This window comes from Haemaphysalis longicornis, unplaced genomic scaffold, assembly GCF_048455015.1.
Source record: "Haemaphysalis longicornis isolate Haplotype H1 unplaced genomic scaffold, Haemaphysalis longicornis Haplotype H1 scaffold_1, whole genome shotgun sequence".
In the NCBI taxonomy this organism is placed as follows: Eukaryota; Metazoa; Arthropoda; class Arachnida; order Ixodida; family Ixodidae; genus Haemaphysalis; species Haemaphysalis longicornis.
In genome coordinates, this window is record NW_027526203.1 from 178,893,423 (window position 1) to 178,907,568 (window position 14,146).

At 46.8% G+C, this 14,146-nt stretch overlaps 1 protein-coding gene across 1 annotated transcript; it reads left to right on the plus strand.

The window, feature by feature from the left end:
• Positions 1 to 1,297: 1,297 nt before the first annotated feature.
• Positions 1,298 to 13,742, plus strand: LOC144139781 (iripin-1-like). Its single transcript, XM_077672042.1, has 3 exons — positions 1,298 to 1,451; positions 6,562 to 7,427; positions 12,270 to 13,742. Exons 2-3 carry the CDS (start codon positions 6,571 to 6,573, stop codon positions 12,583 to 12,585), a joined length of 1,173 nt encoding a protein of 390 aa, XP_077528168.1. The 5' UTR covers positions 1,298 to 1,451; positions 6,562 to 6,570; the 3' UTR covers positions 12,586 to 13,742.
• Positions 13,743 to 14,146: the final 404 nt, after the last annotated feature.

The window sequence follows — 14,146 nt, forward strand, 5'->3', positions numbered from 1 at the left end:
CTTGTCCGCTATTCTTTAAAAAAAACTTGTTCAAGGCTTTGAACACCCCGCAAAATATGAGAAAGTGGGGCCCCGTTTAACGAACTTGTTGGTGTTTTGGGGGGCATCACTGTTGTCGCCCACTCGAAGCCCCTCGAGTTTGTCTCCAAATTGAAGGATACAAAACTAGCAGTGCGACTACGTGGAGAAGGAGCACATGTGCGCGCGCCAAGGTTTCTCAACGTGTTTACACAGCCGAATATATCCCGCTTCCTAACCCCTTCAAATGTATTGGGGAAGGTTGTGCGCGGTTCTTGAAATAGATTTCCCCACCTTCTTCGTCCTTGAGGATACGGGCAAACTATTATGGTAAATCATTCATTACATGCGTGTATACGGCGTACGGCTGCACCTTGGTATGAGAGAAATAAATTTACGCGTGACCTGAATAGCCACACAATTATTTAATTCTGACCATGGTAGCCACGAGAACGACTAAAGGGATAACGTTGGTTATTTTTCGTGCCTTGCACCCACGTGATGCCACCGGGACAATACTTCTTTGGCCCATTTACATTGAAAAGCCGGCTAATTTTGTCATAATTTGAAAAGGCGACGATGACCAATGTTAAGACCAAGGCATTCATTGTTTTCAACGAAGAGGCTACAACACCATCACGGTAAAGATTGGTAAAAAGACTCAGTGCGGTGCCTTGCCCGAGGATCGCGACATTTTTATTGGGTCTCCACCAAAGTGGGAACAAGGAAAACTCGTCCGTCATCTGGCACATGACAGACGTGTTATGTATGATTGCAAACTCGAATTTGTCATTTGTGTTTTTAGGGTGTTTCGGCCCTAGTACGCTCGTTGGGCGTAAGGGTAATTTGGGGATTTGTTACGTTTGCTCGAAAAGGCACAGTGTGCCTTTCCAAAGTGTGCAATACTCGATTCCGGCAGCCCCTCAACCTGCTCTGTTTCGTTTTCGTTAATCGTACGCTATTTAACCGGGGTAGCTAATTTCCTCACTTTAAAACATTTCAGGGCAAAAATCGACAAGAATGCAAATGATGGCGTATACGTGTAGCGCGCCCAAACCTCAAGTTAGCCGCTTAACACTACGACCTTGGTCTTTTATTGGTGCTTTTCGGCAAACGCAGATCTGTCGAGCTAGCGGTGCACGATCCAAGAGCGGCGGACAGAGATAGTTGACGGCTTCTATTACTTCTTTCGCTTCAATGAGGACGAAGAGATAAACGTCGCGCGAGACTCGCTCAATGTTTTCGTTCCGTCACGTATCCTCTTGGCAACAGCGCGGGTGGTTCCTGGAAATATAAAGCTTGCCCCTCACCGCAACGGCGGCACTCACAACGGTTGCAGCGCTGCAGGAGCCACCCTATTCATTGGACCCTAACTTTGGAGTTTTGCGGCAAGTTTCACCATCGCAGTCAGCCCATCAACGAGACGTTGGCAAGTACGTATACCGATTATTAATCCAGACCCCTGGAAATGCAATCTAACGCATTTAATCTCTGAAAAGTTTGTTCAATTGAAACTTTATTTCTGGTAAAATCCGTTTTATATAAGCCGTACAGGAAGCGCATGTGGTGTATGAAGTGCTTGGTATGTGCCAGGGACTGGTAAACGCATCGTCGGAAAGCAATGTCTCCTCTTCCATTCCCGCTGCTAACGATTGTGCCCTACGTGCTACGTTGCCCACTAACGATGACACTAACGCTATCATCTTTCAAATGAAATCGAGGCTTCGACGGAGGCCCATCTGGTCGGGAATGACACTGTAGTACATAATAAATAATACAGCGACCACAAGAGAAAAAATAAAACAATGATGTTTCGGCACCCCGAACAGGAGCCTTGTTTACACTCAGTAGCCTTGGAGTGTGAACAAGGTTCCCGTTCGGGGTGCCGAAACGTCATTGTTTTATATTTTCTCTTGCGCTCGGCGTATTCTTTATTATGTACTTCGCTGTCATCTTTACCTCAACAAGCTCAACTCATTCGAGGATTTCTGAAACCCTGCCTGTCAATCGAAGTGGAACACTTGATTAGAACGTACCCCGCAAATTGAGCGCTGCGTCGAGTGCGGGTGCTAAGAATTTATTTTTGCCTTTGTTATTTGTTGCGTGTATAAGCGCAGGCCGGGAAAAGCCACAGTTATTCCAGAAAGAAAAAAACGCTTTACATGTATTATTGTTTGCGCTCGTCGGCGGGCCGGTATTCCTGTGGTTCATATGTCCTTATGCGAGCAGAGCCCTGTTGGCCACTTTTCCATTCTATCTTGCGAAACCTCTTTATCAAGGTACGTCCTTCTCTCTGACAGGGGCGATTTTATGGGTAATATAAAACGGAATTAAGGGTTCTATATTCTTCTTGAAAATGGTTGCTTTGGTTGGACCGAACTCATATAACCTTCAGGCTTCAAATAATTTCAGTGTTTCTTTTTCTGGAGCAACGTTTCCAAAACATAGTATAAAAAGAATAAGCAAGAACGAATAAACAAAAAGAATAAACAAGAAACACCAAATTTATTTTTAAGTAACTGTTCTGAGTGGTCAAATCTCTGAATTCACTCAGCAGGGCCTTTTCGTAACGCATGCAGGCTGCGAAAGACCTTGTGAAGTGTCTGTAGGCAAAATGTGTGTTAACTGACCTGTTTGTGGAAAATTTCAGAGCAGTTAAAATAATGAGCACTCCCGCCTATCTTATTAGCCAGTTAAAAATTACAAAACCTCTGAAGTTTCATTCGCCCGTAATAAAACTTCATAAAGCTGAACGAACCGACCGCTCTAAGCCGTACACACCCCCGTGTTCCGTTCGCTTTCATTGACCCGGTATAGGGTTTGTAGGTGTTCATCCGCTAACCATGTTGGCTCGCTGGGAGCTTACGGCCTAAGCATTAATCAAGGGAGTTCGGTTAATCTGCTGGTAATGTTGAAACCAGCTAAAATCTCTGCAATGCTGGCGAGGTTTAGGCGCTTTAAAACGGGTATTGCGACCCCCGCATTGTTGGTGGCTGGCTCGTGGCGCTGCAGTAAACAGTCTAGAGCGTTAATTAATTAGCCCGATGTTGCACCTAAAAGTACAGTCCTTGTGAGGTAAAAATGTTTTGTGCAGGGAAATGATCCAGGCTGTACCGAAACAAGCTTTAAGTTTTTGTCCGGCCACGCATGAAATTTCAGAGTGAACATGAACACAGGTTCCGGGAGTTAGTGGTCGAGCGCCCAGACTCCCGTTTCGGAGGCGGGATTTATAACGGATGCATCATGATTCTTTTCTATTCCATAAGGACGCAATGCTATCTTCAGGAACTACTTATATATTTGCAACACATTGAGTGGAAGGCTAAGGTACCAAGAGAGAAACAAGACTAAGCACTAAACCTGAACGTCTGCAGCGCTTCGAGTTTTACGGGCTTATAAAAACTTTAATTTAATTCGTTAAGTAGTTTTAAGCGCCAAAGCTGGACAGGGGCTACCAGGCAAGCCGGAATAGGGGGCTTAATTCAGGAAAGGTTCGATTGTTCATCGGGCGCCGGAATGTCGTACACACGGCATTTTTTATATAGCCTCTATGAGAAAGAGGTCCTTTAGGAATGGAAATCGAACCCAATCAATGGTGTGTAGCTACAGGCCATTTTAGCTACTAGACCGCAGCGACAGCTCGTAGCAGCACAATATCAATACGTCATTGTTTGCAAAGTTTGCCTCAACTACTAACAAGCACCTTCGCATTTGTTAAAACAAAAAAAATTAAGGTAGACCGCAAGTTTAGGGAGATTCTTATCTCCCAGAATGCAGTTGGCATTATATTGATTGTGGGTGTGTAATGAAGGATTGAACCTATAATTGGTATACATGTTATGAGGCGAAAAGAGGGACAGCTATTGTTGCAAACGATCGGCTTTTGCGTCGGTTATTTTGCAGTACGTTGTTGTGGGTACGCAATGCAGTTTTGTGCTAGGTGAGCGGCTAGGGCTTCGCCTCACGTCGCTGCAAAGCGACGGCGATCGCGGGGACGTTGCGGCGATCACTGTTGATGATGCGATTGCAGGGCGATTCCAGTTGCGAGAAAGTTTTGTGTGGACCAACTGACTTCACTTTACCCTCCCCCAATCCCTCCCCCTCCCCTTAGCCCTCCTCATCCTGTCCATTTTTTCTCGGCTTGCGCTGAGACTTCGACATGAGGGTCCCTGGGTGTACGAGGCTAGACATATAGAGAGACGCACCCCAAAGGGAATGCAGCAAGCATATAATGCTAGTCGCCTTAATTGATCAGTGAAAATAAAGGTGCCTCGGCATTTCAGGCAAGCGCACCGTGCTTGAGTTTTAAATGAGCTGCAGCCCATTTCCTTGAAACACTGCACCTTGCAGAAACTCTCACAGCCGAAACGTTGCCACATCAGCTACCTGATCAGTGTCATCATCACGTGCACTCGAGACAGGATGTTTTTGTCCGCCTTTCGAATATTGCGCTGTTTCTGTGAGCTAGACACTCGCATTCGAACAGATCTCAATACTTGGTGTCGTGTTTTTCTGGAGCATTATCATTTGTAGGTGGGTGCTGAACCAGCATCTTGCTCGCTTGCTTGCTCGGTGGCTTATTTTCTCGTTTACTTCCTTGCTGGCATGCTCAGTCGGATTGGTTACTTGCGCTTTTTGGGCGCTTGTTGATGTTCTCGTGGGAAGCTCAACCGTCGTTTTTTTTATAGTGTGTGCCTTTTTCTCTGGAAGGAACAATTTTAGATCGCAGACATAAGAATATAGTCATATTGCCTACGGAAATACCCGCAGAGGGGGGAAGAGAGAGATATAGGGAGATAGAAAGTTTTAATGAGTACTGCAGAGGTTATCCCCATTTACGGCGGGGCTTTCTGCTTCGCATCGTAGTAAAAACATAAAACATCTGCAGAATTATGCAGTATACAGAGTTCTGCGATTCAAAACTCCCCTGAAGGGCTCCGAGGGACTAACATAAGGTAATCATACAGAACGCTGAATTTGGTCTGAATTTTTGTTTTATGTGCACACACTTACACAAGCGCATACATAGAGTAAAATCTCGTTGATACGTTTTTCACGGGAACCGGAAAATAAAATGTATTATGCGGAAATCGTATTATCCAAATAGGTTAAAAACAGGAGTAAAATATGCATACTCCGTCAGCCAGCCCCTTTTACCGAGCAACGTTGAAGTTGCTAATCAATTTGTGCGGCACTTTCTGCTTTTCAACGTCTCGGACTACATTCTTCTGCAAAGTAAAAAAAGAAACTGGCGGTATTTTTTCTTCACCGGGCGCTGTTTGTTTGTACGACAATTCGTGTCGCGCCATAAATCGGTGAATCCAGCCGCCAGACACTTGGAAGTCTTCAGTGTGCAAGAAGAGCGCGGATATGTCAACTTTTTCGCGAAGAATTGACCCTTCGACGTTGACTCCTGGCGCTCCAACTTCTTGAAGCATGTAAGCAGGACGTCTTCCGGCGTCTTCCGGCGCCTGAAGTATCATCATGATTGGACAGAGTGGCCGCGCCTGGCAGCGGTGTTTTCGCCGCCAAACCGGCAGTGCCGTGCCCCAGCGGCTCCGCAACGTACAGATCGTGCCTTTTTGGAAAGCGGTTCGAGCTAGTATAGCGAAGAGTAAACGTAAGATCTCTAGAAATGTCGATCAAGATCCACTTTCGCGATCGTATTATCCAATTTTTGGCAGACATGGGACCGTATTAAACGCACAAAGATGCCTTATTTCAAAGGGACATTGGCCGGGAATAAAAATAGCCGAAGAACGTATTATGCCGAATCGCATCAACAAGATTCCCCTGTATACGCTTACTCACACCCCCTCACACGCACAGACACTTAACGCGCACACACACCTGCACGTACCAGCGCGCGCGCACGCATACCCACACACACCTGCAGCATCTTATTTTCCTGACGACCCAGTAATGCTTCATTTAAAATATATTATCTGATATGTTTCGACCTGTAACTTCATTCCTCTCCAGTATGGCTGCGTAAGGTGTGTGCAATGGTGCAAAAGTAGCTCTACAGGCAAAAAAGAAAATAGTGCGGGGTAAATCATTTCATTGTTTTTGCGCAACGTTGTCCATTTGTGGTTTAAAGAATGTCCTTGTGTTGTTGAGCGCGTACGTTGGGCGAACGGGACGACGGCTGAAAGTTCAGCTGAGGAATAACTGATCCGAAAAGGCAACCCACAGGTACGTCCATTCGCCTGAGCATTGTAATGCGTGTATATGCGTGTCAATGTTGGTGGCCTATGCAGTGCATAGTTTTACGCAGGGATGAAGGAAACAGAGAAGGGATCACGTTGCATTACAGCGAAGTTAATGCGCCAGCCAGCCGTCTATGGCTCTTGTATGGAAAGAAATATCACATTTTGGCGCCACTTGTCGGACAACGTGTCGCGCCTATATGTGTGCCTGACGTGTAAAATACCAATTTAGTTGGGAGCGCCTTTTCGTTTTCACAATGTTCTCCCATTGCCTTTCTCTCCATAGTAGAGGAAATGGTTGCACGTTCTTTTTTCCTTTCTCTCTTCCTGGTAGTTGCTCACCATGAAGTCAGTCATCTGGCTGTCCTGGCTTTTGGCCATCTGTATCGCCCAAGAAGAACACAAGGTGACCGACGCCAGCAATCAGTTCGGCTTCCGGCTCCTCCAGAAAATTCCGGCATCCTCTGAAGTCAACCTCTTCTTCTCCCCGTACAGCGTGTCGACAGCTCTGGCCATGGCATACGTCGGAGCGAGAGCCGACACACAGCAAGAGCTGCATGAGAGCTTAGGCTACTCGTCTGTCGGCCTCACACCCGACCACGTCCCCACCGCGCACGCGCAACACACACATGTTCTGCGTGCGCCATCCAACTCGACCCTCCGCGTCGCCAACGCTGCCGTCCTTCAGGAGCGCTACAATGTCCTCACGGAGTACCTCGACTTGCTAACCCAGTCTTTCGCCGCGGAGGTCTCTAAAGCTAACCTAGCTGACGAACAATCCCGTAAGAACATCAACACATGGGTGAAAAATTCAACCGGGGGAAAGATTGAAGATTTGCTTAGGGAGCCGCTCCCGCCAAACACAAAGATGGTACTTCTGAACGCCATCTACTTCAAAGGACTGTGGGATACGCCTTTCGATGCAAGCTTTACGTCATCCACTCCATTCTACAATGGAGGAACCGAACAAGTTACGGTGGATATGATGCGCAATGAAGTTCGGGTGCCGTACGCCTACCACGAAGCTACCGACGCCGATGTCGCTGATCTCCCCTACGCCGGTCTTGATTACAGCATGACCATCGTTCTTCCACGGGACCGTTCTGGCGCGGAAGCTCTGAGGCAGAGGCTCTCGTGGCCGGTCTTCCAGAACATGCTGTCACACCTTCAGCAACAGAGGCTTACACTGGCCTTGCCAAGGTGAGTGCAACTTTACTGGTTCTACCCGTACGCGCGAAAAGGTTGCAGGAAATTAGCGGAGGGGACCATAAAAAGATCCTGAGCGGAGTGACAAAAAAAAACCCCGCTATGTTGCGAATGCGCTGTCAGATTTCATTAAGAGTAATGTCAACGTGTGGTGCGGCAGGAAAAACGGAAATGACACGACACGGTTATTCGAATAAACGCGCTATGTTAATGCTTCCAGCAATACTGTTGTCCCACGTTCGTAATCCTCCAAGCCTCGCAAGCCTTCAGTTCGTAAAGAATGGCAAGCTCTGTCTTACTGCTCCACCATTGGGGTGAGAACTGCTTCAATTCTATTTAGTTTATTTGTTTGCATCATTGCCATGCTGTAGGCAAAAGAGTGGACTACATTTACGGAAAGCGTGGACTCACCGTGCAGGTAATTCAACGATGGCAAGCCAACGTTACTTTAAAGCAAGTAACTGTATTGCTTGCTCTAGTACTACAGGGCCCACGACCTTCTTAATACCAGTGACAGGGAACGTCTGATAAATAATAAAGTGATGACGCCCAACTTTTGGCGGTGGGTGGCCAATTTTATTTGTTTACAAAATTTTAATGCGGATTTGGCCGCCGACACAACTCTATCGAGATTAGTGTTATAAAGTTTGCAATATTTAAAGCCACCACCATTTGATATGTACATTCGGAATCCAAAGATACATCTCCCTTCATGTGCAGAAAGGACAGTTATTTTAGAATAGGTGCCGAACAGGTGAGCTTTTGCATTGTCGTTCTAGCTGATGGCAGCACCAGAGCTATAGGGTTTGCTCCGCCTATGCGCAATATTTCTCTGATATTCCGTGCCTCTACTCACGTCTCCACAGATCGAAACAAGTAACACTTACGAGCGACAATGAAGAAAAGTAAATACCATAACATAATCCACCTTCTCCAGTCAAAGGAGTTTTAAGCGCAATTGAGGAAAACGGAGCTACGAGTTGGCACGTGTGACACACGTGCCGACGCCGTTCGGCGCCGCGGTATAGCAACCTTGGCCGTTGCATTATGCCGACCCAGACAACCTTGACGACGCGAATAGCCGCGTCGAGAAGATGACGGCGCCGCAGGGAGTGAGGAATCGTTATAGAATAAATACCCGCAAGTATGTTTTTGGCTGTCTGATAATGTTTGGGTAATTTGGAAGGTCACTTCAAACAACTTGATGCGGAAATCTTGCGTTAGAAACAGAAGGCTAAGCGTAATTCGAAGGTTTGCAGACACCCTCGCCCTTTACACTCACACAAAACAGGAAACGGCTACATTTGGAAGCTGTGCACGTAGATGCATTGGTGAGCTGTTGCACAAATACCCGGTTATACCGCTGTTGGCGGGATTTTAGTGCGCCCTTGGAATGTACGGACGCAGCTCGTGCCTGGCTGTATTGTTGCATATGAGAAAGCAAGCACGCCTTGGTAATTCTCAGGCGACAGCGAACACCCCGCTGTGATTTGCCAGCGTTGAATGCTTTTTGGAAAAAGTTGCGAAGAATCCTCGAGCATATTCGAATCAGATGAGAGCATGAAAGAGTATCTTTTGGCTGAATTTGTTGATGGGTCTTCTGCCGATGTCGACCGCCCTCCAGACCTGCAGCGCTGGGTTCATGGACTATTTCATCGGCACTTTCTGGACTTTATACGACAAGCAAACTTGTTCGTGCACCTGTGAATCGTGCACCGTTATGCCGCAGGGCAAGCTTTCGAATAAAAAAAAAAGACTATAGCCCACCACATCGATATCAGACTCACTGCAGCGACTTGTTAGAGAATAACTATCCATGCCGCTGAGACGCACGCTGGCTCCACGGAAGCTAAAAACCAACCGAGATTGCTGGCGAGATCCCTAATGCACGGGCTTTTTTCCCCGCGCTTTTTTTTTTTTTTGAGGAGGCGCGGGCTATCTACAGAAAGCATCACCGCTGGTGGGAATTACGTGGACGTCAAGTGTTTCTTCGTGTTGTATTTTTCTGATACACGCTATCGAAGAGCAGGCGCAAAGTGTTTATCTATGTTTTATTTTTCTGAAGCACGCTAGGCATCGCATCGTATACAATTTGGGTTAAGCGCGGGCCGAGTGCTTCTGTGTGTTTTATTTTGCTTGTGCACGCATCGCGCTCAACGGGAATTGAGCGTGGGATGAGGGTTAGCTGTTTTGTGACGTTTCTGGAAGACTTCTGCGTAGTGCGCGCTTTCACCTTCTTAGCCAATTAATGCTTTCGTGTTAAATTTATGATAGATGCTCTTGCAGTTGTAAGTTGCGAAAGCTCCGCACTCTGTTTTTAGAACTTCTCGCAGTAACCGTTGCAAACAAACGTGCACGTAATTGTTTTTTTTTTTGCTCTGCGGATTTCATCTGAACGGTCAGGTTGACTGCAAACAGTCGACTAGTGGCCATGCGGCTTCATGACCTTGACCCAAGGATGCCTTCACGCATGTTGATACTCGTGGATAGTAACTCGTATAAGTCATTTAATACAGTCAGGATTTACTTAAAGCCAGTGAAAACATCTCTCACGCTGGTTACACCATTGAGTAAAGATATGCTCCGCACTCCTTGGCTTGAGCAACCCTCGCAAAGAAATTTTCTTAATCTTCGCCTTTCTATCTTTTCTTTTTTTCTTTTCTAAGTCTCTTTCTAAATTTTCTAAATTTTCTTTTCTAAATATTGCCTAAATCTTTCTTACAGCCGTTCCTAGCCTTGTTAAAAAGAATCTTGCAGGTTTATGCTCGCCGATAAAAACAACAACAACAAAATTGGTGCAGCTTGCACTAGTGGTGCAAGGGTGGAGAAACAGCAGAGCTGGCGGCCGTACCTGGGCGGAAGTTCTTCGAGATCCTTGTTGGTCTTGCGGACTGGACCTCGCTCCTCGAGGAAGCACGTCGGAATGTAAATGACTCCCCGACTGATCTCGGACATGTCCTGACGGATAAGAAACTACGCGGCTTCCTGGGCCGATATTTCGACCGCCTTAAGCATGTTCAAAGCGACCGCCTTGAATACTTCGGGTAACCCGCGTCTCCGCGTTCCTCCAACATCTCGGCCACGGCCTTGTGCAGTTTAGACATTCCGCGGTAGGCCTTGTTCACATAGTCGTCGACGTACGTGACACAGGTACAGTGATCGACAATGACCTGATTGTCCATGTTTGAGTCGAGCACGGAGGCAATCCAGGGGTTGAATGAATCGACCCATTTCTGATCAGGGCGTCGCTTATACAAGACGCAGGGACGACTGACTCCGGCTGTGGCCAACTCCAAGTAGTGACGCTCGTTGTGCACGCCAAAGCGGCGCCAGAACTGTTTGATGTCATCGAACGTCATGTGTTCCAGGCAGTCGTGCATCTCTTCGTAGACGGCTTTGAGATTTGAATGCGGTTACGCACGTCTTTGTCTCCTTCTTCGTCGTATAAAGCACGCTGCTGGCCATCGCGAACGTGGTCGGGTGGACAGATTTGATCTCTACGTGCCTGACCCAGGTATATCTTCGGAAAGGACAACTCCTCGTCGTTGTTCTAAAACAAAGAAATCGGGGCCCTTCCTTCGCCCAGACCCTTGAACAAGTAGTGGCGAAAGATGGTACGTTTTGGCAGAATGGAATACAAGAACCATGGCAGATGAATAGATGCTTTAATAAGCGGTCATATTAGCCAGAGCACTTGGGGTATGCGCTATTCTGTTCGTCATCTTCTATCGTTTACGTCTGGTTAACATGGTGCAGTGTGCCAACGCAGGCTTCTTCCTTCTAATAGCATTTTGAGTTCGACAGTTTCCTATTAGTGTTCCTGCGTATGGACGGCGCAACCAAGGCCTTAAACAGCTCTGCTGTTAACAACCAATGGTAATGGCGGCTCGCCCCTATTCAGCTCAAAGTGAGGGCGAATTTCGCGACGTGCTGATTTAGTACGGCGTGTTCACTTTTTCTAAAATGTGGGGTCATTTCTTTGCTTCCACACTCCTCTGTTCTTCCTATATAAACGGAACCCATGTTTGTTTTAGAGAAATTCGGCACGTTAAAGGTGAAAATCATGAGAGCGACAGCATGGAATGGACACGTGCTCATTCTGCACCGTTTGTATTCATGAACATGCGTGTACATGTGGGTAAGGGTAGTCTACGAAATTCCAGACCGAATTCCGCCCAACAATGCCGGCTATAACCCGTACGCAGCTCCTGGGCTATCGGAGGTGCACCGCAGTAGAAGAGCCATAATACGTAAACACATCAGAGTGTCTCAATACGCATTTAAAGAACTCTGTATATTAGCACCCTTCAGTGTGTTCTTCCTCCCCCCTTCAAAAAAAAAACAAAAAAAAAACTCAAGAGCACTGAACAAAAACTGAATGGGACTTTTCAATAATCTATATGTGCTTTTCTCACCCCCAATATCTTCTTTTCCCCACCAAGGCTTCTTGCCTTCTACTCATCAGTGCCAATGAATGAATGAATGAATGAATGAATGAATGAATGAATGAATGAATCAATCAATCAATCAATCAATCAATCAATCAATCAATCAATCAATCAATCAATCAATCAATCAATCAATCAATCAATCAATCAATCAATCAATCAATCAATCAATCAATCAATCAATCAATCAATTTGTTATTTTTTTTATTGCATGCCAAAGTAGCCCTAAAGCCAATGCTAAAGCCTTGGTTTCCTGTCACTGACGACGAGTGCGTTGTAATAGAAGGCTCACTACACCACACCGGCTTGTGCACTGATTAACTACGGCTCTAACGGTGAACGAGCGTGCACGCAGAAGCGAATGAGCACACGTATCTTCTCCCTGCAGGTTCAAGCTGGAAGGCGCGTACAAACTGAAGCAGCCCATTTCCCAGCTGGGCGCGAAGAAGATGTTCGACGAGCGGCAGGCCGACCTGTCGGGCATCACCGGGTCGCGTGACCTGTTCGTACACGACGTAATACACAAGGCGGTCGTCGAGGTCAACGAGGAGGGCAGCGAAGCGGCGGGGGCAAGCGGCGTCGTGTTCGTAACCAAGAGTCTGAGCACGAGCACGCGGTTCATCGTCGACCACCCGTTCCTCTTCTTCATCCGGAACACGAAGACCGGGGATGTCTTTTTTGCGGGACAAGTGAACCACCTGTAGGCGTGTGGTTCGATTGCAAAGTACCCTCCTTCACACTCATAGAATATTATTTTCCGTATTTTACCAGGCACTCAAAAAACGTACAAAATTCTTAACTATCGTGTTTCCGCGACAAGGTGTATGTTTGTGACATGACTGAACGGAAGCACGTGATAATGAAGACGATGATCAAAGTGAAATGTAATCGGACACTAATGACCATTGCGATGAGCGTGTCTTAAGCGTTTCTGGTGAGGTGCCCTAGCAGCGTGACTCAGCTGCCATGGCTCGCGCGCAAACAAGGACGTTATTTGTACTTGAAGAAAGCTTTTTTGCGTAAATCTGTCACGGTACTGAATCTTTGCTGTGAGAAGCAGCAACACTTTCTTCAGCTTTTTTTGAAGTCTTAAATGCTTGCATAACGTTGTCTATAGTATACCAACACATCCAGTACTTAGATTAGGGGTCGCAAAGTACCCCAGCCAGAATTTAGTGCTCCATGCCCATCAGATAACTTAGAAACTTGCTCAAAAGATTTTTCTCTCTTCCCCGGCGTCGGCGCTCTTCGACCTATGAAATTACGTCATTAGAGCGGTGTAACGGCTATTGGCCGGCTTTCAATTCCAGCAATCAACGAATTCGATAGGCACTTTAAAAACAAAGCCACAAAAGCCAAGCAGAAACGGAAGGCGTATCTCCTTCGACGGGCAAATCACGCAGTGCGGCTCCGAGCTGGCGATAGCTATAGCTTTCGCAGTGCTTCTAGACGCGAAGGAAGGAGTCAACGCCTTTATCGAAAGTGTTGCAAAGACCCTTTAATTTTAAAGTATGCTGCGTCTGGTTTTGTTTTCCTCAAACGCATTTTCCTTAAAATTTTGCCAGATTTTGCTGTGAGGCAGCATACTAGTAATTGTAAACCCTCCTCCTAAATCTGGTGTCCAGAGCGTACGACTTGCTGGCCAATTTCTTCCAGAGTCGAGCAAAATCAATCGTATTCCCAACAATTTTTTTCAATTAAATACTCGGTCAATGAAGGCACGAGCCAGTGATGTGTTACTCAAGCGAAATTATAGATGCTTCTTGCTGGTGGCTAAGCTACCCTTGGTTGGTACGTTTGCTCAACGAAGTGCATGCGGAAGCCACGCATGCACAATAAATTATTCTGGTTTCCCTTTGAAGTTGTGACTTTGCTTGTCATTCCATGCGTTCACAGCTGCGGTAGAAGAATCGCCGATTCGCGAACTGTGACGCGTACAACTCACGTCTACTGTGCCCCGCAGCCATTACTGCAGACGCTAGGACACAAACACAATTAAAGCTGGCACAGCAACTAAAGCGCCGAGAAGAGATGGTGCAACGGGGCTCCGCCTAGCCGTCAAAATCCCGTTTGTTCGGGCAGAACACCACCCGCCCGTTTCCCTTCTCTCGCTAACCGCATGGCTGCCTCTATGTATAGCTCCCTCCCCTGTTACGAACATCGACGCTACGCAGGAGGCACTGTGGGACCGCGCCTTCCGGTGGCAAACAGCCACCGTAATTGTATCCACGTGGTGCATAGTCAACTGACTGGAAGCTACGACCA